Raw genomic sequence first — 24,717 nt, 5'->3', positions numbered from 1 at the left:
TGCTCCCGCAGCCGCTCGTTCAGGCACCTTCCAGTTTGTCTTATATAGGACCTCCCACAGTCCAACAGAATTTTGTAGACGACTTCTGTCTCGCACCCCACGGAGGGGTTTCGGTGTTTCACCTCACAGCGTCGGCGTTCAGCGTCTTCCTTGTTCACCCGCTTGCACAGTCCTTTCAGCTTGTGTGGGGCGGAAAAAACAACTTGAACATCGTACCTTTCGGCAACCTTTTTCAGCCCGTGTGAGACGTTGCGAAAGTTAAACGAAAAGTTAAACGCGGCGTTGGGCGTCAGCAAGAGAAGAAAAAATTGCTCCCACACGACTCTGGGCATTCAAAACTGGTCAAACGAGGAATAGCCACAGCGTGCATAACGCAGGCTTTGTCAAAGTCTCGCCACCACGCCGTAAAAGAAAGTCTGAATGTGCCGATCGGGCGGCTCAAAGAAAGCGGCTTTCAAGAACCACTCCTTTTAGGAGTGGCGGAGAATTGCTTGAAAAAAGTTAAACGCGGCGTTGGGCGTCAGCAAGAGAAGGATGACAGAAGACCACTGGCAGTCATTCCGTACATCCACAACGTCTCACAAGGGCTGAAAAAGGTTGCCGAAAGGTACGATGTTAAAGTTGCTTTTTCCGCCCCACACAAGCTGAAAGGACTGTGCAAGCGGGTGAACAAGGAAGACGCTGAACGCCCACGCTGTGAGGTGAAACACCGAAACCCCTCCGTGGGGTGCGAGACAGAAGTCGTCTACAAAATTCTGTTGGACTGTGGGAGGTCCTATATAGGACAAAATGGAAGGTGCCTGAACGAGCGGCTGCGGGAGCATAAGAACGCGTGCGCCAAGCTACAAGCGCTCGGGCATTGGGCCGATCACTGCAAGAAATGCGAATGCGAACCCCTGTTCAATGAAACAACAGTATCGGCACGCTCCCACAGCAGGAAGACCAGGGAAGTTATTGAAGCCTTTAGTATGGCATCGGAGAGACCAGGCGCATGCGTCCGCCAGCCATCGGTGATTCTAAAAAACAGGGAAATTCACCTTGTGCGGAAAGATGTTCCCCGTGCGACAGTGAGCCAGAGAGAGGGGACGACGAGCGCACGTGGCCAGCTGTGAGTGAGACCGCGCAAAAAGTGAAGTGACGATAACAACTACCAAGAACTTAACACAGATAGGGTTTTGTTCGGGGTTTTGAACGTTTCTGTTTCTATGTTTATATTTCCAGTGTTTTCCTATAGGGTCGGAAAATAAAGGCCAGTTGATAGTTTGCGCTTTCGTAAGTGTGCATCGTGTGTTCCGCCGTCCTTCGTCTTCGTACTTTCAATTCAGCGCAGTGTTTTTGCAAGAAATTAGAAAAGAAAATACCTAACGCATACGTCGCAAGGCGAAGTGGTACAACAGCGTATTCTGGGAATGTTGTATGAAGACGACACTGTTCTTTCAGCGTAGAACCAGGCGATATGGAACGGCTCGTAAATTTTAGCGGTAATGAAGCCACTGACCTCGGGTTATATTTTGGCGCAGAAAATAGGAAATAATGGTTTTTTCTGACACGAGCACTGACGCACGGTAAATCCAGCATGCATGGCGAATTACCCACAGTCAAGGGATATAAATATTTCCGAGTGTGGATAAGCGAAGGGGATAACTACTTAATAAGAACGGGCGAGGAGCAACTTCGGGTTAAAGGAGCCATGAATACAAAATACAAGTTGGGTTTATTAGAAAGACTGCTTAGTTCCGATAACAATGATACCAATATCATCGCAATCTTCGAACAAATAACGGAGATATTAAAGAGAATGTGTGAAGCAGTCGCAACCCCCTAGCCAATTTCCCGCAACTTTTCTATGACGTCACGCAACCTTGTTTGCGCGATTGGCGGCCGCGTAACTGACCTGTCGCGACGAGATGTGACTTGACGTCTGTAATGGGGCCTCTAGTTCCATTTGACCGCATCACTTGAATGATAATGTGCAGTTAACGCACTGAAAATTCTGTCTTAATGTTGGCCTGTATGACGTCATTCTTGCTCATAACACGTCACTGTGGCGCAAAATTTGAAAGTTTTTAAATACTTCTTGCTTTGTTTTCGTTAAAAAACATATTTTGTGGCTGTAATGGAACTGAGTGAGATACTGAATCTTAGTTCTTTCAAATTAAACGAAGTTGTATATTCTCTTCATGGCTCCTTTAAGGGAAAGTGAAACAAAGCTCTAATGAAGCATTGATCTGTGTGGGCGGATCACAAATATGAAGTAGTGAGAGGAATGTGAAAAGACATAATGGTTCCACGAGAATGAAAATGCGAGACCCAGATTGCATATGTGACACTGTTTCAAATCAGACGTTCTATCAGGCTTTGAAGGGAACCAGAGAATGGTAGGCCGTTTGGCCCTATGAATGCATGGAAAAACAACCAACGAAGCAGTGCAGGGAGACATGGGCTGGGCGTGGTTTGAAGTTCGAGTAAAATATGTTTTGAGAAGAGGTTGAGAGCAATGTATCAACGTAGTTGGGCAGCTAAAGTTTTTAGGTACTTCTACAGTAGCCGACCGATTTTCTGGACCTGGAGGGGAACGAAAAATAGTGCGAATAAAAAGCAGTAAGAAAAATCCGTGAGTCTTTATACTCCTATAGGACAACTGGCGGTTCCTCGGGAAAGTCCGAAATATCTTGCAAGTCCGAACGTGCGGAGTCAGACAACACGGTTGGTTACGGTACATGAAAAGCGGGGGCACGCAGTGGCTAAGGAGGACTAGAAGTCTGGCGAAGAAATACCGAAAGAAGAGTGGAGAAGCCAAGACAGCCAAGGGAACCAAAAAGGAGGCAAGGCAGATAGAAATGAATAAATAGAAAGAACAAATGGAATGAAAACCGCTCATAAAGGCGGTTTTATGAGCGACCGACAAAGCCCGACAGGCATGGTGAAAAACAAGAAGGCGTAGGAGCACCTCCTGGGGAACGCTAAACAAACTGTCAACTATTTTGAATAGTTTCCGAGAAGCAGGGCGGGCCGCCGGATATAAAAGCACGCAGGAAGGCTACGGAGCGGGGAAGGGTAGGAGAGATAAGCGGGAGAGTGGCTGTTTGGCAATTTTTCGCTAACGCGTTAGGCAATGATTATACCGGCGGCGTTGCTAGCTTACTTCTTCGTACGTCATTAACCAACTAGCCAGCCCTGAAGTCCTACTAAATCAAATTTTCTGTATAGCTTGCCTGTCGTGCAGAAACCCCACGTGAAAAGATGGGCTACGTGAAGAAATTAAACGTACAAGTCATGCAGCGAAGACGCGTTTTCGCATTTCCAGCAAAGTTTAGCAAAAAGAAGATATTAATGGGGTAGGAGAGTTCTGGGAGAGCGTTGGGGAGGGCTTCGCGGACCCCTGAAATGCCCCCACCGACCCTCTGGGGTCCGCGGACCCCCATTTAAGAACCTTTGTGCTAGAGTAACCATCGAAATCCACATGACGGAAATATTCGGCTTCCAGAAGCCCTAGAATTTAACGGTAGCACAGAGGGAGTTCTCTTCACGGCTGTCGAAGCGAGGTGAGAGAAGATTTGAATGCTGGTGGACGAAAAGCAGAGAGGGGAATATTGCCTAGGACAGCTACCATCTATAACTGAAAAAAATAAGTATTCTGTTCGTAATCTAAGAGCAGCGGATGCATTAAACGGAAACAGTGAAACATAAGTAAATTAGTTTTTTTTTGTAAAATGACCCGTCATCACCCCGTTACAAAGGGAATACCACTATCAATCATCAATCATCATCGAATACAGTAAGGGCAAGTGGGAGCAGTGAGGGAGGGTTCAGAGGCAACAGAGACAGGGGAAGTAAATTTTGGGGAGGGAAGGAATGTGGAGGGGGAATAGGGAGCTATGAGGTATAGATGGTATTCCCATACAAAAATGCCTTATGGGCGTCTATTGAAAAATGTATGGTGAGCTATGGCCGCCTATGGGTCTCTATGGTCACCCATAAAAAGGCATAAATTAGGATATAGCCAGCTATTGAAGTTTTTATAGATCCTGCACTAAAGACTGTAAACCATACAATTCTCTTTAGACGATTATAGAACATCCTAATGTGTTTAGTCTATAGAGTCACAGCTATTCAGGTAACTGTAGCCAGCTAAAGAAATATGTATGGCTTTAGTTCTATAGACCAGCCGCGGCAAAGCTCTTTTGGCTGGCTATAGACCATTTTTTAGCTTGAAGTCTACAGACTCAAAACCATTCAGCTGTCTTTTGCCAGCTATTGAAAAGAGTTCGTCCTAAAGCTATAGAGAGAAAGCCATAAAAGCTCATTCGGCTGGCTATAGGCAGTTGTTTTGCTCTAAGTCTACAGACTTCAAGCCATTCAGCTGTCTTTTGCCAGCTATTGAAAAGAGTTCGTCCTAAAGCTATAGAGAGAAAGCCATAAAAGCTCATTTGGCTGGCTATGGGCCATTGTTTAGCTCTAAGTCTACAAACTTGGAACCATACGGATGTCTTCTGCTAGCTATTGGAGAGAATTTGCTTTAAAGCTAAAATGAGGCACCCATAAAAGCTTCTGCTGCTGGGTACAGTACAATATATAACTGTAAACCTTTAGATGTGTGATAATTAAGAAACATTTTGCCGGCATTAAGAAAGCGTTTGGCGCAGAACTGACAGGCCCGCATCCATAAAGACTTCTTTAACTAACTATATAGTAACATACGGCTCCAAGTTTCCAACCGCTAATCGAAAAGTGTTCGCCTATAAAGGTATAATTCGAGCAACCATTAAATACTATTCTGCTGGTTTCAATATGACTTATGACGCGAAATTCATATACTCATGATTTACCTAGCTGCATCTACAACACAGATTGGATAACGATGATGAGGTTGATCGGCCGGTTATATGACCGTATTTGTTCAATAAGGTTAGGTACTTATTATACCAACAATACGGGAAAAGTACAATTAAAAGAAGCTACTGATTAACGCTCAAATTCAGGTTGCAACTTTGGATACTGCGCGTCCGCAAAGCTTGCAAATGAACGTTGACCGAAAGACGTATAATTTCGTAGAATTATTCCTCTGGAGCCCTTCGCTGCAGCGGTCAAGTGAAAAAGCGGGCTTCCCTGAAAACGGCCCTCACAGCGTCGAAGCAGATTGGAAATAACTTTCGCGGCCAGGGGTACGCTCTCTCAGAAATATGCTGGAAGCTGCGAACAACCGCATTCTTTCTCCCGCGGACCCCAGTTTCAGATTAGTCATTGAGAAAGGGGGAGAGCGACCCACGCCGGGCGAAGGAGGCGCGGTGGAGAAATTCTGGGAAGCGATGAAAGGGTAGAGGGGAAACCCCTGCTTCGTGTTTTATTTTCTTTTGTTTGTTTGACATACTGGTTTTGGCGATGGGTAGCGAAGGACACGGCCATGCGGCCCGAGCTGTGTTAGTATTCCTGCGCGCAGCAATGCTAGTGACAGACAATGTTCCCTGAGTACTGAGAACAGAAACAACTTTTTTCGGATGAAGAAAACAAAACGTTAAGCGATCTTGTACTTACCAAAAAAAAATACCAGCAAACAAGTTAGAAAAAGATCGAAAGATGGGCATGTATCTCCGCACTATTTGCTATCGCGATGGACCTGCTTATACCTGGATGTACTCAGTCAGCCACATTTCGTCTCCTTGTTCATGTGCGCGGGCATGGCACGTGTTGCCTGGTGCTGGGAATTTCGACTCGACGGCAATGTGCTCGTGTAGATGGTGTGATGCCAAGCAAGTGTGTCGCTTTTTGGTGTCGTGAATTTCGGTGTTTACGGTGACAGTGTTACGATTAATTCAACATCAACTTCAAGTCATGCGAAAATGGATACCTGCGATACTGTGACAGGAATTTCATCGTACGCAAAACTCTAGGGTGAGTGATCTTACGAACTGGAGAGACTCTATAGTGCGAGAAATGCAGGACTTTTTTTGGTGTTCACGAATACTTTTCTAAACTACCCTGCACCACATAAGCACTGCAACGTAGACTGAAGTGAAGATTTGGCCGCGGTGATGTGACAAAAATAATTTTTTCGCGAACTGAGAAAACTTACTAGGAACTAATTGAGTGAACTTGGAAAAACGTTTTTTTTATCATTGCATTGTGTGCGACCATCTTCATTGTTTTATTGAGAGTGCATTTCCATTTTAGCCACCGAACTTGCAGCTGTGTGCGTTGAGTACTGAGTGTAATGAACGACTTCTGAGTGCTTTCTTTTCTATGGACTACCCAGCACCTGTAGGTATTTGTGTCTCGGCGGACTTTCGCAGGGAATGTGCCGCGTAGTGTGGCTGTCGAGCGAGTCACTTAAGCGTGAGCCAGGGTGTTGGAATGCGTGTGCTGTGTTTTTCGATCGGCGTATGTGAACAACTGTTTACTGGTGGTGAAGTAGCGTAGATAGTAGCCATTTATGTGATGAATGGAATGAATAAACCCCTTGATTTTGCTTTCCTTGAATGCCTGTGTTTAAGCCTTTTGTGAATGAAAACTGGCGAAGTGTTTGCAATCGCAACCCCGCGCTCCCCCTATATCGCTGAAGTGTTCACGGAGCATATATTACAGAATGCACCTAAGTGCCACAGGACAAGTTCTAGAGATCTGCAAGGCTCTATGCCGGCATGGCAGCGTGCTAATAATTTCTCAGCGGCTGCTGCTGTCGCTGTGTTTCAAGTAGTGGTGATTCTCTTCTGGCTGCAGCTCATGCAAAAATATTGTATGGTCGGCTATTGACAAACCTTCTTATGGTTGTCTTTAGCTATTTGGCTCAATTATCTTTAGACATTTCTATGGCTGTCTTTAGCCATTCCTATCGACATTCCTATGGGTGTCTTTAGATTCTTCTATAGCCATAGCAATATCCAAAGAAAACCTAAGACAGCCATAGAACCGGCTATAGAAGCAGCTAAAGACACCCATAGGGATTTCAATACGAATAGCTAAAGACAACCGTACAACCGGCTATAGAAGAACCTAAAGACACCCATAGGAATGTCGATAAGAATAGCTAAAGACAGCCGTAGAACCGGTTATAGATGAAGCTAAAGACACCCATAGGAATGGCGATACGAATCGCTAAAGACAGCCATAGAAAAGCCTAAAGATTATTGGGCCAAATAGCTAAAGACGACCATAAAAAGGATTTTCTATAGCCGACCATACAATATTTTTGTATGGGTTCAATAAAAATATGGCTGGCGATTCTTTCTTTTGGCGACATTGAAAACCGCTGTGACAGTGCCCACTGTGGCTTCGCATGCGTCAACACCCCGAAGAAAAAACAACTGGGCCCGGGGTCCATCGTCTGCGCCAGTACTACCCGAATATCCGACGTGGCGTCAACAGATGTGGATAATCGCAGTGAAATTGTGTGGTGACGCTCGACTTGCCCTTGAGAACTCTGCATCAGCACCGGAGAAAGGAGCCGCGCTTACGAAAGAACGCTGCAGGACGCACAAAATGCCTACAATGCGGCGCCGTTGCCGGCAAACACGGGTATCGATATGTGCGCCCGAACCATACCAACGGCAGAGCCGTTCACTACAAGAGCCCAAAAAATTGGCCGCGCATCTGCTCGTTTCGTCGCAAATGTGGACAAAAGACGATAATCTTTGTCGACATTTGCCAAGTAAACGCCTCCCTTCGCTTTTCCGCTCACCTCTCATGTTGTTCCTCTTGCGTCGCGCTCCTCTCAAGGTAAACACGCTAAAGGTTTGCTCCAGTCAATTTACATTTACCGCGTTCCACTGCTCCAGGCCGGGAGCCTCGACCACAGCGCTGCCGTACGGCGGAGACGCGCCTGGATCGAGGGGCCCTACTTCAACGTTTATAGAACTACGTTTCCCTAGTCCATGTGCGTTCCAAGCAGAACGTGGAACCTATCTAGTGGTACCTTTCATAACTGTTGCCGCTTGAGTCCTTAAAATGCCGCCAGAAGCTATAGTGGCGCGGGCGGCAGCAGGCGACAGTGTGAACTTTTTTTTTCTGCAGTATATACAGTATTTCATTTCGCAACAATCAAGTATCTATGAATTTTTATAGGACACTGTAAATATTCTTTTTGTATTAATTTCTCATTCAACTATGTTGAAAAGTATGAAAATATGAACCAGACTTAGACGTTTAGATTTCGCTGTGAGTATATAAGACTATTGCGCAGACTTCGTTTCACTTTGGCCGGGTGGCTGAATCGAGTCACAGACAGACAGACATACAGACAAAGCAAAGGAGCCCAAGAAAGACTACCGTCTTTAAGAATGCTTACGAAGAAATTGTGGCCTTTGACGCACACGCCGATTGAGATACAATGGTGGCGTAGCTGTGAGTGCATTGTTAGTTCGGAGACCAACGACATCTATCAGGAAGTAGCCGACCATGCGACGTGGCCTTAGCAACGGGAAGGCGTAGGCACCAGTATGCGCGCCACGCCAGTGAATACAATGTATACGTTACCCAAACACAGCTCTTCAACGCCATCTGGTGGTGCAAAGCAAGCAGCCAGGTGGGCATATTTCATGTGCCTTGAATATAGCTAGAATCTTGGCTTACTGTGACATCAGTTTACAGCGCATGCAATTCTAAGATGCTTCACGAAGCCAACATCTAAGGTTAGAAGCCACAACCAAACAGCCCTTGAACATTGGGAGGCATATCATATAAAAAGAGATGGCAATGACTGCGCCTATGACAGGTCTATTTCCCTTTACAATTCGCAGTACGTCCATAGACTGATATACATTGTCTCGATATGTGCTCGACTTGTTTGCGCATCGCTGCTGTACATGACATCGCATCCCACTGCAGTAAAGCAGTGCTGAGTGCTGAGTAGCACTTGTCCCGTCCCCTCTCATGGGTTCGTGTTTGAACCATGTTGTTGTCAATCTGCCGACCAGGACTGCAACAATATCCTTGCCGTTTGCTCGCTTGCAATTTGCGGCCAACTCCTTAGCAAGGGGGCCACATATTTGCTTTTGAAATTGCATATACTGGTCAATTAGTAGCAATACTTTCCCAGTATTACATGTCATAGTGGAGGCACAAAGCATGTCCAAGAAACACTTTTGGTTTCACGTATTTGTCGCTCGTGTGAATCTGCTTTACTCAAGGTTTTAATGGAACCAAATCACTCAGAATTAACAAGGACAAATCCACAAGGCCTACAGCCAAGTCTGGTCCTTAAAAATAGGTGCCACTATCTTTGGTCAAGTAGGGCCACGGAAATCTGTCACAGCATGCTTTAGCACCGGTCATTCAGCCGTGCAACACCCATTTTCGGCTAAACTCTAACACTCCTACTTTCGACGTCATGCAGATGCCGGAGCACGCTCAGAAGTTTGCAAAGAAAATGTCCAGCCAGGATTGCGAAACGCTAGGAAATGCAAGACTCAGAAATAAAAACACTCACGAGCGCTCCAGTACAGGAAGGACCCTCCCGAAGGCGATGGCCGGGATTTCATCGACAACTTCGATTACTTTCACTGTAAAAAAAAAAAAAAACAGCAGACGCGAGGAGTTTAATTTGCGTCTTTTAGCAATAGCTGTCAGTTCAGCCAATCACCCATACAGATCCTTGTGAAATAATATTTCACTAAGTACACGCAATTATATGAACTAAGTTTCTGCAGGTCATTACATCGGAACCAAATGATGAGAAATTTCACTAAGCACTGGTCACTTACGCATGATTTTTTAACGAAATAAAAATGTGAAATGTAAGTGACCCCTACTGGTCGTGCCTTAATGGCTTTTCTGATCAATAAAATTCAAATAGAACCGAAATACTTGGCACTTAAAGTCGAAAACGTTTTCCTTTTACTCTTATTAAGACCTATAATAACTATAATTCAGCAATACCTGTGCGGATACCTCGGCAAAGTTGGCGCAGCCCACTCAAACTCCCTCACAATTTTTCGTTTTCGAATCACCACTCACTCAAACGCAGACTCAATGCTCAGCAGCACATCTGCGCTCACTCAAACTCAAACTCACATTGAGCGCTAAACTCAGAACTCACTCGTACTCAAAACTCAAAATGTACTCAGAACTCAAAATGTACTCAAACTCAAAATGTACAAAAAACTCAATATGACCTCAGAAATAAAAATGTACTCAAACTCAAAATGTACTCAAAACGTAAAACGTACTCAAACTCAAAATGAACTCAAAACTCAAAATGACTCAAAACTCAAAATGTACTCAAACTCAAAATGTACTCAAACTCAAAATGGACTCAAAACTCAAAATGTACTCAAAACTCAAGATGTACTCAGAACTGAAAATGTACTGCAACTCAAAAGGTACTCAAAACTGAAAATGCACTCCAACTCAAAATGTACTCGAACTCAAAATGGACTCAAAATGTACTCAAAACTCAAAATGAACTCAGAACTCAAAATGGGCTGAGAACTCGAAATGAATTCAGAACTCAAATGGCCTAACAACTCTCTCCTGCTAGGAATTTACTCGGGCTCAGATGGACTCTGATTTCATTATCATTCAGTGTTTTCAAATTCACGCGTGGTGAAAATATTACGGGTGCAAATTCCCGATCTGAAACTGTTGCTTTCGGCACGACATGACACCGTAGCTCCTGTGGGGTCGGAAACAATTTTCATTGCAGATTAATTACAGCTATAACTGCTTCCCATCATGACTAGCGCTGGTTGCAAGCAATTGTACATTTATATTGGATACCAAACTTTGATGTAGGCTCCGTGTTCGTGTTCATGACAAAGGCGGTCCAGGCTCGATGGTGTGCTGGGTCCCTGGGTCAAAACAAGCAAGATTGCGCGAGTGGACGTGCGCTCACTGCTCTGTTCATTTACGTCGAAGCTGTTTAGGGTTACGGTTCCGTGCATTCTTGCTCTGCATCCTGATTTTTTGGATTGGAAAACCTTTATTTGTGCCTGTAGTGAGCGCTCACGGGCTTCGACGGGGCCGACGTCGTCTTCGGGGCGCCTGCCGCGCGGACTGGGTCCTCGCTCGCCGTTGCCGGATCGGCAGGCCCCTGCCGTGCTAGCCCCTCGATGACCTGCTGGACGGCCCAGAGCTGATCTTCCTGGTTTTCGCTCCCTGCGGCTGCGTCCAGTCGCGGTGGGGTCCTTCCTGACTTGGCTTCTTCCGGGTGTTTGGCGCAATACCACATGATGTGCGTGAAGCTTGCCGTCTCTCCTCGACAAACTTTGCACTTGTCGGTCGGTTGCGTCTCATGGCACATGCGATGCATAAGTGGCGTGCTGGGTAGCGAGCCGGTCTGGAGCTGTCTGAATAAAACGGCTTGTTCTCTACTCAATCAACCCCGGGCACGGGGGCGGGAGAGTTCTGCGAGCCAAGCGGAAAGCCTGCGTTATTTCGCTGTACTCCGTCATGCGATCTTTCGTGTTGAACCACGTCGGAAGGTCTGCCGAGGTGCGGTCTGTGAGTGCTCGCGCATCGGCATGTGCCGTCCGTTATGGTTGTCATTGCGGTCGGACGCGTTGCCTGCGTGCGCCGGGAACCACTTGATTGTAACTTTTCTGCCATTTTTGGTAACCATCTGCAGTATGCGTGCGGCTTCTTTTGCTACCATGCCCTTGGCGTAATTTCTTACTGCATGCCTTGAGTCACACAACACTGTGTGGCAGTCGTAGCCCGAGATGGCCAGGGCGATGGCCACCTCCTCTGCTTGTTCAGACTTGGCGCATCTCACGCTTGCGGCCGTCCCCAAGAAGCCGGTCGTGTCAACGACGGCTGCTGTGAAGCCATTCTTTAGGTTGGTGCACTCGGCCGCGTCCACGTAGCGCGCATACCTGTCGTTGGCGTGCAGGTCAATCAGGGACTTCGCCCTCGCTGTCCTTCTTCCCTTGTTGTGCTCGGCGTTCACGTTCTTGGGTATTGGGTCCACCCGGATGTTCCGCTGGGTCTCATCGGGAACGGGGAGTTTCGTTTTCGTCCTGTCTGGGTATCTTATTCCTAGGTCCTCCAGTATCTGTCTCCCGGTCCTTGTTGTAGACAGCCGCTCGAGCTGGGCGGCACGCTGTGCCTCCACTATTTCGTCAAGCGTGTTGTGTATTCCCAGTTGCAGGAGACGAGCAGTGCTCGTGGTTTCGTACAGCCCCAGTGCTGCCTTGTATGCTCTGCGGATGAAAATGTTTATCTTGTCGCGCCCGTACTGCAATCACTTGTGGTAGGCGGCTACGTACGTGACGTGGCTCACAACGAACGAGTGGACGAGCCTGATTAGGCTCTCCTCCCTCATGCCGCCTCTTTTGGATGTTACTCGTTTGAGTAGTCGCGTTGCGTTCGCTGCTTTTGCCCTGAGCCGGGCGATGGTTTCGCCGTTTCTTCCATGCGTTTCTATTACCATGCCTAGTATTCTGATCTTGCTGACCTTTGGGATTACGTTGCTTGATCTACTATTGATATTGATCTCCTCGCATTCTCGAGGGGTTGATCTTGGGTTTTCGTTTCCTCACGGGAGGATATACCAAGAGTTCCGATTTGCTAGGCGAGCACCTAAGTCCGGTGCCTTCGAGTTGATCCTGAATTGCGTCGACCGCCGCTTGTAGTGTGGACCACGTGGTGTGGACTCGATGTGGGCGTCGCTGCAACCTACCACCCACACCATCATGCCGTCCGCGTAGATGGTATGTCTGGCGTCTTCGATGCTCGCGAGCCCCTCGGTCACTCCGATCTTTACTAAGTTGAAAAGCATCGGCGAGATGACAGACGCTTGTGGTGTGCCAGTGCTACCGAGGTTCTTCTCTTGCGTCTGAAGGTCGCCTGCTCGTAACTCGGCGGTCCTGCCCATGAGGAAATCTTTGATGTAATTGTAGGATCTTACTCCCATGTTGAGCTTGGAGACCTGGGACAGGATCGCCGAGTGCTTCACCTTATCAAAGGCGCTCTGCAGGTCGAGACCTAGTATCGCTTTGTTGGTGTCGGTGTTGCCGTCGATGATTTGGTGCTTCAGCTGTATCATTGCATCTTGCGTGCCTAAGCGCTGTCTGAAGCCGATGAGTGTCGCCGGGTAGAGGTCCTCCCGTTCCAGGTAGTCTTGCCACCTGTTGAGCAGGACATGCTCCAGTACCTTGCCCACACAAGACGTGAGCGAGATGGGCCGGAGGTTGTCCGTGTCGGGTGGCTTTTCCGGCTTGGGAATCAGTATGGTTCTGGCTTTCGTCCGCTGCTTCGGCAGCGTGCCTACTCTCCAACATTTGTTGAAATAACCCGCCCGGTTTTCGATCGACTTGTCGTCGAGGTTCTTGAGCGCCTTGTTCGTGACCATGTCCGGGCCGGCTGCCGACCTGCTGTTAAGGTCTTGCAGAGCCGTACGGACCTTTTCCACGTCGATGTGTCTGTCAAGTCTTTCGTTGGGCATTCCGCCGTACGGTCCGTGTTGTTCTGTGGGTGTAGTTGGCAAATATTTGTCGCTGGTGCGTTTGATTACATTGTCGGTTCCATGCCTCGAGACTTCCTGGTGGATGAGCTTTGCCAGTCGGTCTCGCTGGTGTGACTTGGTCTTGGTTTCGTCAAGCAGATGTCGTAGCAGGTTTCATGTTTTCCCGCTATGCATCTGACCTTCGGCTACGTTGCAGATCTCGTTCCACTGCTGCACACATAGCGTGCGGCAGTGTTCCTCGATTGCACGATTGAGCTCCGCGACTTTCTTTCTGCGCTTGCGATTGAGACGCTGTTTTTCCACCGGTTCAGTATCGACTGCTTAGCTTCGATGAGATGAGCTAGACGACTATCCATTCTGTTGGTTTCTATGTCCGTTTCTATTTCCTTAGTCGAATTTCGTACGTCTTTGGTGATCTCGGTGGTCCATGTTTCAATGTCGTCGATTTCTCTCCCCTCCTCATTGTTCTGACTTCTGATGTCTCTGAAAGCTTTCCAGTCGATCCATGTGTGCTTTCTGGTGCTGGTGCCGCTGAGTTCCCGAATCACAACCTCCACGATTGTGTGGTCACTGCCTAGGTCCACCCCCGTATTCCTCCAGGTGATCGTAACCGGGTTGTTATTGTTCACGAACGTGAGATCGGGGGTGGTGTCACGGGACACAGAGTTCCCAATTCTCGTCGGGTGTGCCGGTTCCGTAATGAGGGTAGTAAAGTTTTCCTTCGCACTCCTCCCCCAAAGGTGGCTCCGCTGGTACCGCCGTCAGCCGATGAGGACCAGACGAGATGTTCGCCAGTGCGGCCGACGATCTGTTAAGCCGCCGGAGGCGGCCGTCGAGGAGTCGGTGGGTTCGGTGGTTGCTGGATTCCGGTAGCCATTAGACGCAGGCTTGGGTACGATATAACTTGGAGTTTATGGGCAGTGCTATTTACAAGAGAAATTTACAATATTTACATAAAATGGGGTAGCGCGTTACAACTCTCGGCATAGCCGAAGGTACAGGGTACCTACAAACGAGAATGGACCCAAGTGGTGGATCTTAGAAGAACGCTCGGCATAGCCGATGGCGCGAAGCGCCTGCAAGAAGTAAAATCCGACCCCCGGTAATGGGGTTCCTAGCATTTATAGGATTTGGGCAGCGCCCCTGCTGGTGCGAGAGTGCACATGATGCCAGGCGGATATCCGGGCTGACATCAGGGTGACATCAGCTCTCAAAGCCCCGATTGGTCCACTACAAACAAATAAAACACACAAACAAAAAAGAACTAACCAATCGTAAACACGTCACCCCCGCGGTCACATGACCCGATAATCTCTCTCATGTAACTCCTAGTCAGCTTCCCGCGAACGTTATTGCCACCGCTAAGCCAAGGCTACACAAAGTCGCATACCGTGAGGGGTAGTCACCCCACTAGGTTGAACGGGTGGTATCTGTTCAAAAGCCAACCCCGGACGGTTTAGAGCGGTCTAGGCTAACGCCTCACAGTAACGTCTTAACGTCTCGCCGCCTCGCCTTTGTCCACGGGCGCTCGCCGGCACAATGAGGGAGTCGGGGCTGATCCCCTCCCGAAGCCAAGGACGGCCGCCGCCCGACCCGCGGGAAGAGCTGACCGCGTACCAGCGCAACAAAGGTTATCCGGAAAGCACAAAAAGAAGGAACGCGAGGCATGCACTCGCGGCTTCCAACTTCGCGTCCCGCGGGTAAACAAAACGAGAATTCCGCAGCGGGCTTACAAGGGTAAAGTCCAGTTCTGTTGAGTCTTGAGCTAGGTTGCGGCCTTTCACTGTGCTTTTGTCGTAGCCCCAGGCGGGGTCCATCGCGTTGAAGTCGCCGCACGCGATCAGTGCGTTGCGGCCCGCTGCGGTGCTGGCTTTGTGGAGGGCTTTGAATTTCTGATTTCTCTGCGATGGATTACTATAGACTGTTAGTAGGAAGATGCTCTTTTTCCTTTTCTTGGTTGGTATAAGTTCGGTGATTGCGTACTCAATCTTGATGTTGTTCAACCTGTGTTCGACGAAGGCGAGTCCCTTCCAGACCAAGGTGCAGCGGCCCCTGCCGTTCGGCGGGCCGGTATGCACTCTGTAGCCGGGAAGAGACGGTGCATCTGTCAGAGTCTCTTGCAGTAGAAGCACATCCGGCTTGCGCGGGGCGTGCTCAATGTGCTGTTGAAAGACTGTCTTTTTCTTGCTGAGGCCGCGGCAGTTCCACTGCCACTGCCACATTGTTACGGCTGTTGCGTTGGAGGCCGATTGTCCTAGCGTGAAGGAGGGCGCTTGTGTTCCTTGGTTTAGTTGTGCTATTAGGGGTGCGAACGTCGAGTGACTTGCAATTGGTTGTAGGGTTCTCTCCAGGAAGGTAAGTCTGCTTATGTTCTCCGTTTGGAAGGTTTCGATGGCTCGTGTCATTGATGTGAACAGTTCTTCGAGCTTGGCGAATTTGACTTCGAGGTTGTGGCCATTGTCGATGTTCTTGCTACCCTTGTGTTTACGTGGCTCCACGGCTCGTTTCTTCGATGCCGGCTCCTTGCCGGTTGACTTCTGGTTAATCATGACTTCTTCTGTCTTGTTAATACTGCTGCTTCGATTGGAGCTTTGTTGCTCGATGCTGCGGAGTGAGCTCGTTTCGGATCTCCACGATCTCTTTGGTGAGTTGTGAATAGTGGCACGCAGAGCTGCATTTTCTTCCCTCAATGTTTCAATGATTTCCCTCTCCTTGTTCGTAGCCTTGACGAAGCATTGACCTTGTTGTTGTCCCTTAAGATGTTCTTCGTCATTACTCGCGCTGCATCCACCCAGTTTACACGGTCGCGCGAAGGTGGTCTTTTGCTTGTTCCATTGGGCGTGTTTCTGCTTTGACTCCGTTTGCGACTGTTATCCCTGGACTGTGGGCGATTTCGCGAGGGCGTCTTTGATTTGCGAGCAGCTGGCGTGTCGAGCGGTGGGAAGTCGCTCTCTGTCGGCAGCTGCTGTTCGGCCTTTCGACGCTCCCACTAGCACTTGCGCACAACATAGGGAATTTTATATCTAGCCTTACACGTTCTGTCTGCAGTCGGGCGCGCGCCGCCGCATAGCTTGCATTTGGGTGTACAAGGATGGTCGTCTTTGGGGTTTGCGAGTCCGCAGCATCTGCATATTTAGCTCGAAGGCGTGGGGCACACGTCTTCGCGGTGTCCAACTCGGCCGTACTGGTGACATACGTCGATCTGTTTCCGGTACAGATGACACGGTATGAGTGTGACTCCGTAGCGAGCGGAGTTTGGTACCTTTGGTCCCTTGAAGGCCACGATGATGGTAGTGGTGCTGCCGATTCTCTTCGCACCGACTGCAAGCGGGTTCCTCTCGTTGACAATGTTACTGTCGAGTTCTTCTGCGCTTGCGGCGAGGGGGATCCTTTGGATAATGCCCTTTACGGTATCGTGCGGTGCCGTGCGGTACCCGGTGACCTCAAGGGGTTAGTCTTGTAGAACAATCTCTTGAATTCTGGCGTACCGGGCGGCGTTGCTGTCCTTGGGCGTACTGACGACCATTATATCTTGCTGTGCGTTCGGGCAAATGGTATCCGTCGCGCTTTCCTCGCTCGTGATTTCGGCTGCGGTGAGAATGGCCGCGGCGACACTCGTAGTACCGATCTTGATTATATCGAGTCCTCCTCTAGGCCTGACGACTATCTTGGTCTCCTCCAGCGCCATAGCTTGCATGCGTGCTGCCTTGATGGCCGAGGCCCTAACACTCTTGTTGAATTTTGATGTCTTGCTTACTTGATTTCCGGCGGCGGCGAGCTTGTCAACAAGGTCTCGCTGGCGGAGTCTTGACATACGCTCTCCCGCGAGCGTCCATCAGGCAGCATTGTGCAACTCTTCGGGTGTAATGTCTTCGCCCTGTACTTGAACGCACATTTGGGTGTCGAAGACCGTTGTTCGAGAGGACGCCCCCATCTTGTAGCGAAGCGACGATCACCGAGGCAGCGAACCGCACCGGTGCGACGGCGACGAGGCCTGGCGCTCACAGAGCACGCCTAGGCTTAGTGGCCACCTTGCACGGCGGAGGTGAAAAAAAATTGGGCCCATCTCCCCACGAGCGGGGACTCGAGTAAATGCGTCGTGTAGGGGGTGGGTGTATTGCGTTAACGTTGGTGTTTGGGGGGTGGTGGTGGGGTGGTAGTGAATGTGTTAACTATTATTGCTTATTACTATTAATTATTATAATTTCTTTCATATATTAATTATTACTTTCGTGATTTTGCGACTCGAGTCCCCCCTCGTGGAGAGATGGGCCCAATTTTTCTTTTTTTTGTGACGCAAGAAGTGAAGGCAAGGAGTAGGTTGTTGTAAGTTGTTATTTATTTATTTGTTGCTGTTGTCGTTGTATTGGACGCTGAGAACGACGGCTTTGTGGTCGCTAAAGTGTACTGTTAAGTGTACTGTGAAGCTGCGTGAAGCAGCTTCTTGACGTAGTTTGAATAAGTCAAGGATATAAGGCGCGTTCATAGCCTTTGATTCTGTGTCGGTTTTGTGGCACAGTGGGAAGAGCACCATGTACCTCGCGTTCCGCCTACAGGGTCGCGGGATCGAAATCAGGCGCAGATAATTATTATTTTTTTTATAGTGTAGGTGGAGGGGTACGGACGGACAACAACGCTGCACCTGTTGCTGAGAGCGAGGAGGGTACGGGGGAGAGACGCGCACCTGCGCCTCACCGCGACGCGCATGCGCAGTGAGCGTGTGGACGCCGCCGCCGACGGTCGAGGGACATCGTGCGACTAAGAAACGCTCCGCGTTTAAAAGTATAGACATTCGGTGAAAAAGGCGTAACTCCGGGGTTCGATGATAGCGGCCGGTGCTTCTTGAGCTAACGGACACATTATTACAAACAAAACTTCGATTCCAGCGAATTAGCTCTGCGAAATCAGTCATAAAATACGCAGCCGACGTGATCGTGGCCGTTCACTTCGGCGATCGCAGCGCCACTCACCTCTGCATCCTGAAAAAACGCCTTGTGTCAAAGCGAACTGTCCCCGCCAATCTCAGAAGCGCGAGGCGTTCATAGATATGCCTTTGCTTTTTTAATGCGTAGCATTCTTTGCCGAGTACCGCCCTCTCTCTACCCCCGCCAGGATCGTGTAACACCCTCCATTTAAACAAAAATGCAGCTATCATGGAAGTTCAACCTGTAGTCATTATAAAAGCGGAAATGTAGGGAATTGATCAAACTAAATGTTAAAAAACCTAAAAAAAAGAAATATTAAGAAAAAAATATCGAAAATGGCAAACTCTGTTACACGGGAGTCATGGATAGCCTCAGATTGGGTTAAAATTCACAGAGATATGGCGCAAAAGATTGTGGGGTATCACATTGAGGGTCTCGAGGAGGGAAATCACGTGGGACAAACAAAAAAGTACCACTTGGTTGCTGAGGCACTTGTATTATTTTTTATTAGCATTTGCTAGGTGGGATGAGCTCTCTTAGTTCAGAAAAACAGCACGCTATCGTTGTAAGCAATTACCGCCACCGTACCCAGCTGTTAACTTCCAGCATGCACGCGCGTGCATGTGCGAGTGCGAGTGCGTGTGCGTGTGCGCGTGCGTTTGCGTGCGTTGCGTCAGTCATCTGTTCTTTCATTGTGTTTGACATGTAGTCGTTGGAGAACTACAGAGCCCCAGTTAATACTTTTCCTTTACATGGTTATCATGTGCTAGTTTTGATTTCTTGCGCTGATTTCTTATTGTAAAAAAATCAGTTCGAGCGCACACACAAACCGGGCTTGCTTATTTTTCTTAAGTGTATTCCATCTGTCGCAATGTTTGTTTCTGTCTTGGTGGCTATGTTGCCTCTCTATCTCCTACACTCTTGCAAGGAGTAATGTCTCACATGTAATATGCAGATTCTCGATTCGAGTGCACGTTGGTACACTGTGCGAAAGAAATTAAGGACACGAAACGCGGCCGCAAGGCTTATTCATAAACGAATGTGAAATTTGCCTTTCTGATAAGCTCTGATGCCCCCTGTTACCTGTGGTCGTCCACAATTTCCCGGACACCATATGTGTCGAAGGAGTAGCTTGTTTGTTAGGACACGGGGAGATGGAGGATGTAACGTTTCAATGGCAGTTATTAGAAGAGAGTTTCTAAGTCTCGTCATTTAAGTTCGAGAGCATGGCATGCCTTTTTTTACCCCATGCCATCCTGCCTCGATGATTCAGCAATTAGACGCCAATATTTTTGTTACTATATATCGCATTAATGGAAATCTCTGGACAAAACTTCGCATGTATATAGCACAACTGCACAATAGCACAACCCAGTAATTAAAGAAAGATACCTCTTGCTACATCGTTATAACTATAAACAGAAAGCATTTTTATATTTGTCCGACGTGATCCCCCTCGACGAGACCTTACTATTGTCACGAAGACAAGGACGATGCAGTTGTCTTGAATGAGAAACACGTTTATTGGAGCTAACTTGTGCTCCCCTAACAACTCAAAAGAATACAGAGGCGGCGAAGCAGCGGTCAACAAAGTGACTTGCACAGGCGAGTGTTGTCGAATCGAATGCTCGGGCGTCCGCACTGGAGGCTTTTTATCTTTCTGCGCGCGTAGTTCTCGAAACGTCGATTCACATCGAGAACATAGTAGATCCAAGAAGATTATTCTAGGCTGTTCACGTTAGATCGGAATGCTCTCCCTATCACAACAGATAACACATGCGGCACAGAAAGAAAGAATGGAACACGCGCTTCCCTTGGCGCAGAGATAACACAGACCGGCGCAGCCGGGAGGTAAAAGCAAAACACAAATAAACAAACCCAATGTATGGTTCGCGGCATCACCCCCCCCCCCTTAAAAGTGCATCGACCCGATGCTAACATAAGCGACAGTCCGAAAATAAAAATAAAATTCGTTATCGTCCGTAGAAAGGTTTTAAGCGAACCACGTGGACGACTTCAGGCAGCGTGCGTTGTCGTGATGTGCCGGAGTGACCATCGGGGATCACTTCGTAGGTAAGTTGGCCAACACGTCGTAGAATCTGGTAGGGTCCGAAATACCGTCGCAGGAGCTTCTCACTGAGTCCGCGTCGTCGGATGGGAGTCCAAACCCACACACGATCCCCTGGTTGGTACTCTGCGTCTCGGCGTCGGAGGTTGTAGCGGCCCGCATCCACCAGCAGCTGGTCCGTTATACGAACTCGAGCGAGCTGGCGTGCCTCCTCCGCACGTTGAAGATATCCGTGGACGTCGGCGTTGAGGTCGTCGTCTTCCACGTGCGGAAGCATGGCGTCGAGCATCGTAGTCGGCCTTCTACCGTAGACAAGCTCGAACGGCGTCAGCTGCGTCGTCTCCTGGATAGCCGTGTTTTACGCAAACGTGACATACGGGAGCACTTCGTCCCAAGTCTTATGTTCAACGTCAACATACATTGACAGCATATCTGCGATTGTCTTGTTCAGACGTTCTGTTAGTCCGTTCGTTTGGGGGTGGCACGCCGTCGTTCTTCGGTGATCCGTGTTGCTGTAGCGTAATACTCCTTGCATCAGCTCCGCAGTAAATGCCGTTCCGCGGTCTGTGATTAGGACTTCCGGGGCTGCATGTCGCAGCACAACTTGACTTATAAAGAACTTTGCCGCTTCTTGTTCAGTCCCCCTCGGAAGAGCGGCGGTCTCTGCGTATCGCGTCATGTAGTCTGTCGCTACGACAATCCACTTGTTCTGTGATCGTGACGTAGGGAACGGGTCTAAAAGGTCCAATCCAATCTGTTGAAATGGTCTCGATGGGACGGCGATCGCTTGCAGAAGTCCGGCGGGTCTTGTCGGCGGCGTTTTTCGTCGCTGGTAGTCACGGCAGCTCCGGACGTAGTGGGTGACGTCAGAGGTAAGGCCGGGCCAGTAGTACCTCGCCTTGATTTTTCCAATAGTGCGGGCTGTGCCGAGATGTCCGGAAGACGGGTCGTCGTGGCACGCTTCCAAACTTTCGTCACGAAGGTCCGCGGGGATGACGAGAAGGTTTTTCGCTCTTGTTCCGGGGCTGAAATTCTTCACGAGGACGGAGTTTCTCAGGCTGAATGCTGGTAAGCTGCGTTTGAAGGTCCTAGGAACGGCAACGTTGCATCCCTCGAGGTACTCGATTATGACGCGTAAGTCGGGGTCGGCACGCTGCTGGGCGGCTAGGTCGCTCTCCGTCACGATCCCGAAGAACGCGCTGTCTTCATCAGAGTCATGTGGTGGTGGGTCGACTGGGGCGCGGGACAGGCAGTCGGCGTCGGAGTGTTTCCTGCTGGATTAATAAACGACTGTAACGTCGAACTCCTGCAGGCGCAAGCTCCACCGCCCAAGACGGCCAGAGGGGTCCTTCAAATTGGCGAGCCAACACAGCGCATGGTGGTCTGTTACAACCTTGAATGGTCTTCCATACACGTATGGGCGAAATTTTGAAATCGCCCATATTATAGCCAGGCACTCTTTCTCAGAGGCAGAATAGTTTTTCTCCTCCTTCGACAGACCACGGCTGGCATAGGCGATTACCCTTTCGCAGCCGCTTTGCTTTTGGACAAGGACGGCACTCAAGCCTATATCACTGGCGTCCGTATGCATTTCCGTTTCGGCATTTTCGTCGAATTGAGCGAGCACGGGCGGGCTTTGCAGGCGTTTTTGCAGCTCGCAGACTGCTTTTTATTGGTCGTTTTCCCAGCTGAAAGGGGTGCTATCTTTAGTCAAGCGCGTGAGTGGCTCTGCAATGCGTGCGAAGTTTGCGACGAAGCGCCGGTAGTATGCGCACAGCCCGAGAAATCTTCGCACGCCCTTCTTGTCCTTCGGCCTTGGGAATTTCGCAATGGCTGAAGTTTTTGCCGGGTCAGGTAGGACTCCCGCGGCGTTGACGACGTGGCCCAAGAACTTGAGTTCCCCGTATGCGAAAAGGCACTTTTCAGGCTTCAGCGTCAACCCCGACGTACGAATGGCGTAGAGTACAGACTCCAACCTTGCAAGGTGTTCGTCGAAAGTCCGGGCGAATGCCACTACGTCGTCGAGGTATACGAGACAGGTGTGCCACTTAAGGCCAGCTAGCAGAGTGTCCATGACTCTTTGAAACGTCGCTGGTGCTGTGCACATCCCACACGGAATCACCTTGAACTCGTACAGGCCGTCTGGGGTTATAAATGCAGTCTTCTCTCGGTCTCTCTCGTCCACTTCAATTTGCCAGTAGCCGGTCTTCAGGCCCATCGATGAGAAGTACTTCGCGTGGCAGAGGTGGTCGAGGGCGTCGTCGATTCGGGGGAGGGGTACACGTCCTTTTTCGTGATTTTGTTCAGTCGCCGGTAGTCAACACAAAACCTTAATGTGCCGTCTTTTTTCTTTACGAGTACGACGGGCGCAGCCCAGGGGCTTTTCGATGGCTGTATAATGTCGTCGCTGAGCATGTCGTCGACTTGAGTCCGGACGGCTTCCAGTTCGTGTGAAGAGACGCTGTACGGTGACTGTCGGGTAGGTCGGGCTCTATCTTCGGTAATTATTCGGTGCATCGCTAGAGGGGTCTGACATAGTTTTCCGCTCGACGAAAAAAATTCGCTATAACGACGCAGCAAAGCCAATAATTTGTTCCGTTGTTCTTGGGGTAGCGCCGGATTCACGTCGAAGGGCTGCGGGAGCTTGAAGGTTTCTACGGGTGCGCGTTCAAAGTCGGCGACCGCGATCACGTCACTTGCTTCTTGTGTTTCTTTGAGGAATGCAATTGCCGTGCCCTTGTTTAAATGCTGGTACTCCTGGGTGAAATTAGTAACCAAAATGTGGGATTGGTGTTCCTTGAAGCGCGCAATGCCTCTTGCGACCGACACACCACGGTCGAGAAGCACCCTTTGATCAGTGTCTACGATAGCGTCGACGTCAGGAGCAGCATCTTCACAGTAGACTGCGTCCATCAAGCTTGCGCGGGGTGGCAGGGTAACATGATCATCGGCAATCCTTACAGCAGCACGTCGTTCGGGGTTCGGTTCCGGCGTCATGGAGTAATTGGGGGACAAAGTTATTGACTTGGTCTGCAGATCGATTATTGCACCGTTCTCCATCAAAAAGTCCAGTCCAAGAATTACGTCGCGGGAGCAGTTACGCAGAATGACGAACGCCGCAGGGTACGTTGTGCCGTCTATGGTGACGCGCGATGTGCACGTTCCACTTGGCGCCACGAGGTGGCCTTCTGCTGTGCGTATGTGCGGACCGTCCCATCTGGTCATAACGTTCTTCAGTTTAGACGCAAATGGTCCGCTCATTACCGAATAGTCAGCTCCCGTGTCTACGAGGGCGACTACGTCAAAGCCGTCGATGGACACCTTGACGTCAGATGCAGTCTTCCTCGAGTTCCGGGTTCGTCGGGGCGTCGTATCTCTGCTTGTACGTGTTGATGGTCGGGCACTGTGCATCGTCGTTGTCGTCGTCTTCTCAACGGACGTCTCGATCAGGTCGGGTACGCGTCGCGCCGTGTAGCTGTCGTGTTCGGGAGTCTCGTCAGGGTTAGGTCGGGTCGTCGGGATGAGGGCATGTCGTGAATCACTGTCTTCAGCGCGTCCTTGCGTCGTTGGAGGGTTTCCAGTTTTTCGCCGTAGAGCAACTTCACCTCCAGAAGTTGCCAGCTTTCGTTTCCCCCGCGTGGGCTGGGAGACCTTCCACGTGCGAAGTCAGCACTGCTACGGCGGTCCGGCGACTGGTACGGGTAGGGCGGCGGCGAACGGTTGAAACGGTCTGGTCCACGGCTGGTGTTCGACAGGTATTCTTCAATCTCAGATGGGTGCTGGCCGGGTCGGGGGCGTGGTGCGTCGACGGAGAAACCACGTAGTCCGAGTCTCTTATATGGGCAGCGACGGTAGATGTGGTCGGCCTCTCCGCAGTGGTAGCACAGAGGACGATTATCCGGTGTTCGCCATACGCCAGTCTTCCTCGGCGTCTGGGTTTGTGCTACCCGGGGTCGGGCGGGCGACAGTGGGCGGCGGTAGGGCGTGACCTCTTGACGACGTGCCTCTTGACGACGTGTTGGAGCAGGGTAGGGTCGGTGAACAGCCGCGGAGTACGTCATAGCTTGGGGCTCGCAGTGCACTTCGGATGCCACAGAAGTTCCCAAAGCGTTTTGAACTTCTTCCCGGATCACGTCAGTTAGGCAAGCGACTTGGGGTTGCGGCGTCGCCGGGAAAAGTTTCCGCAGCTCCTCTCTCACTACCAGAGGTCGGCGAACTCACTCATGAGTCCACTCACTCAGACTCATTTGGACTCAAACTCACGCGTGTGTTTGAGTTTGAGTGAGCGCGAGGCTAGTGTGGCATGGTGAGTTTGAGCTTGAGTGAGT

At 49.6% G+C, this 24,717-nt stretch overlaps 1 protein-coding gene across 1 annotated transcript in view; it reads right to left on the bottom strand.

Moving 5' to 3' along the window:
• LOC144165013 (male-specific lethal 1 homolog) overlaps positions 1 to 24,717 on the bottom strand; it is a 174,534-nt gene that overhangs the window by 64,715 nt on the left and 85,102 nt on the right. The window contains exon 7 of the mRNA XM_077695183.1: positions 9,422 to 9,494. Within this exon, the coding sequence (XP_077551309.1) occupies positions 9,422 to 9,494 (73 nt within the window). The remainder of the gene's footprint in view (positions 1 to 9,421; positions 9,495 to 24,717) is intronic.

This window comes from Haemaphysalis longicornis, unplaced genomic scaffold, assembly GCF_048455015.1.
Source record: "Haemaphysalis longicornis isolate Haplotype H1 unplaced genomic scaffold, Haemaphysalis longicornis Haplotype H1 scaffold_14, whole genome shotgun sequence".
NCBI lineage: Eukaryota > Metazoa > Arthropoda > Arachnida > Ixodida > Ixodidae > Haemaphysalis > Haemaphysalis longicornis.
The sequence above is the reverse complement of the archived record's forward strand: the minus strand, read 5'-3'. Positions and strand labels throughout refer to the sequence as shown.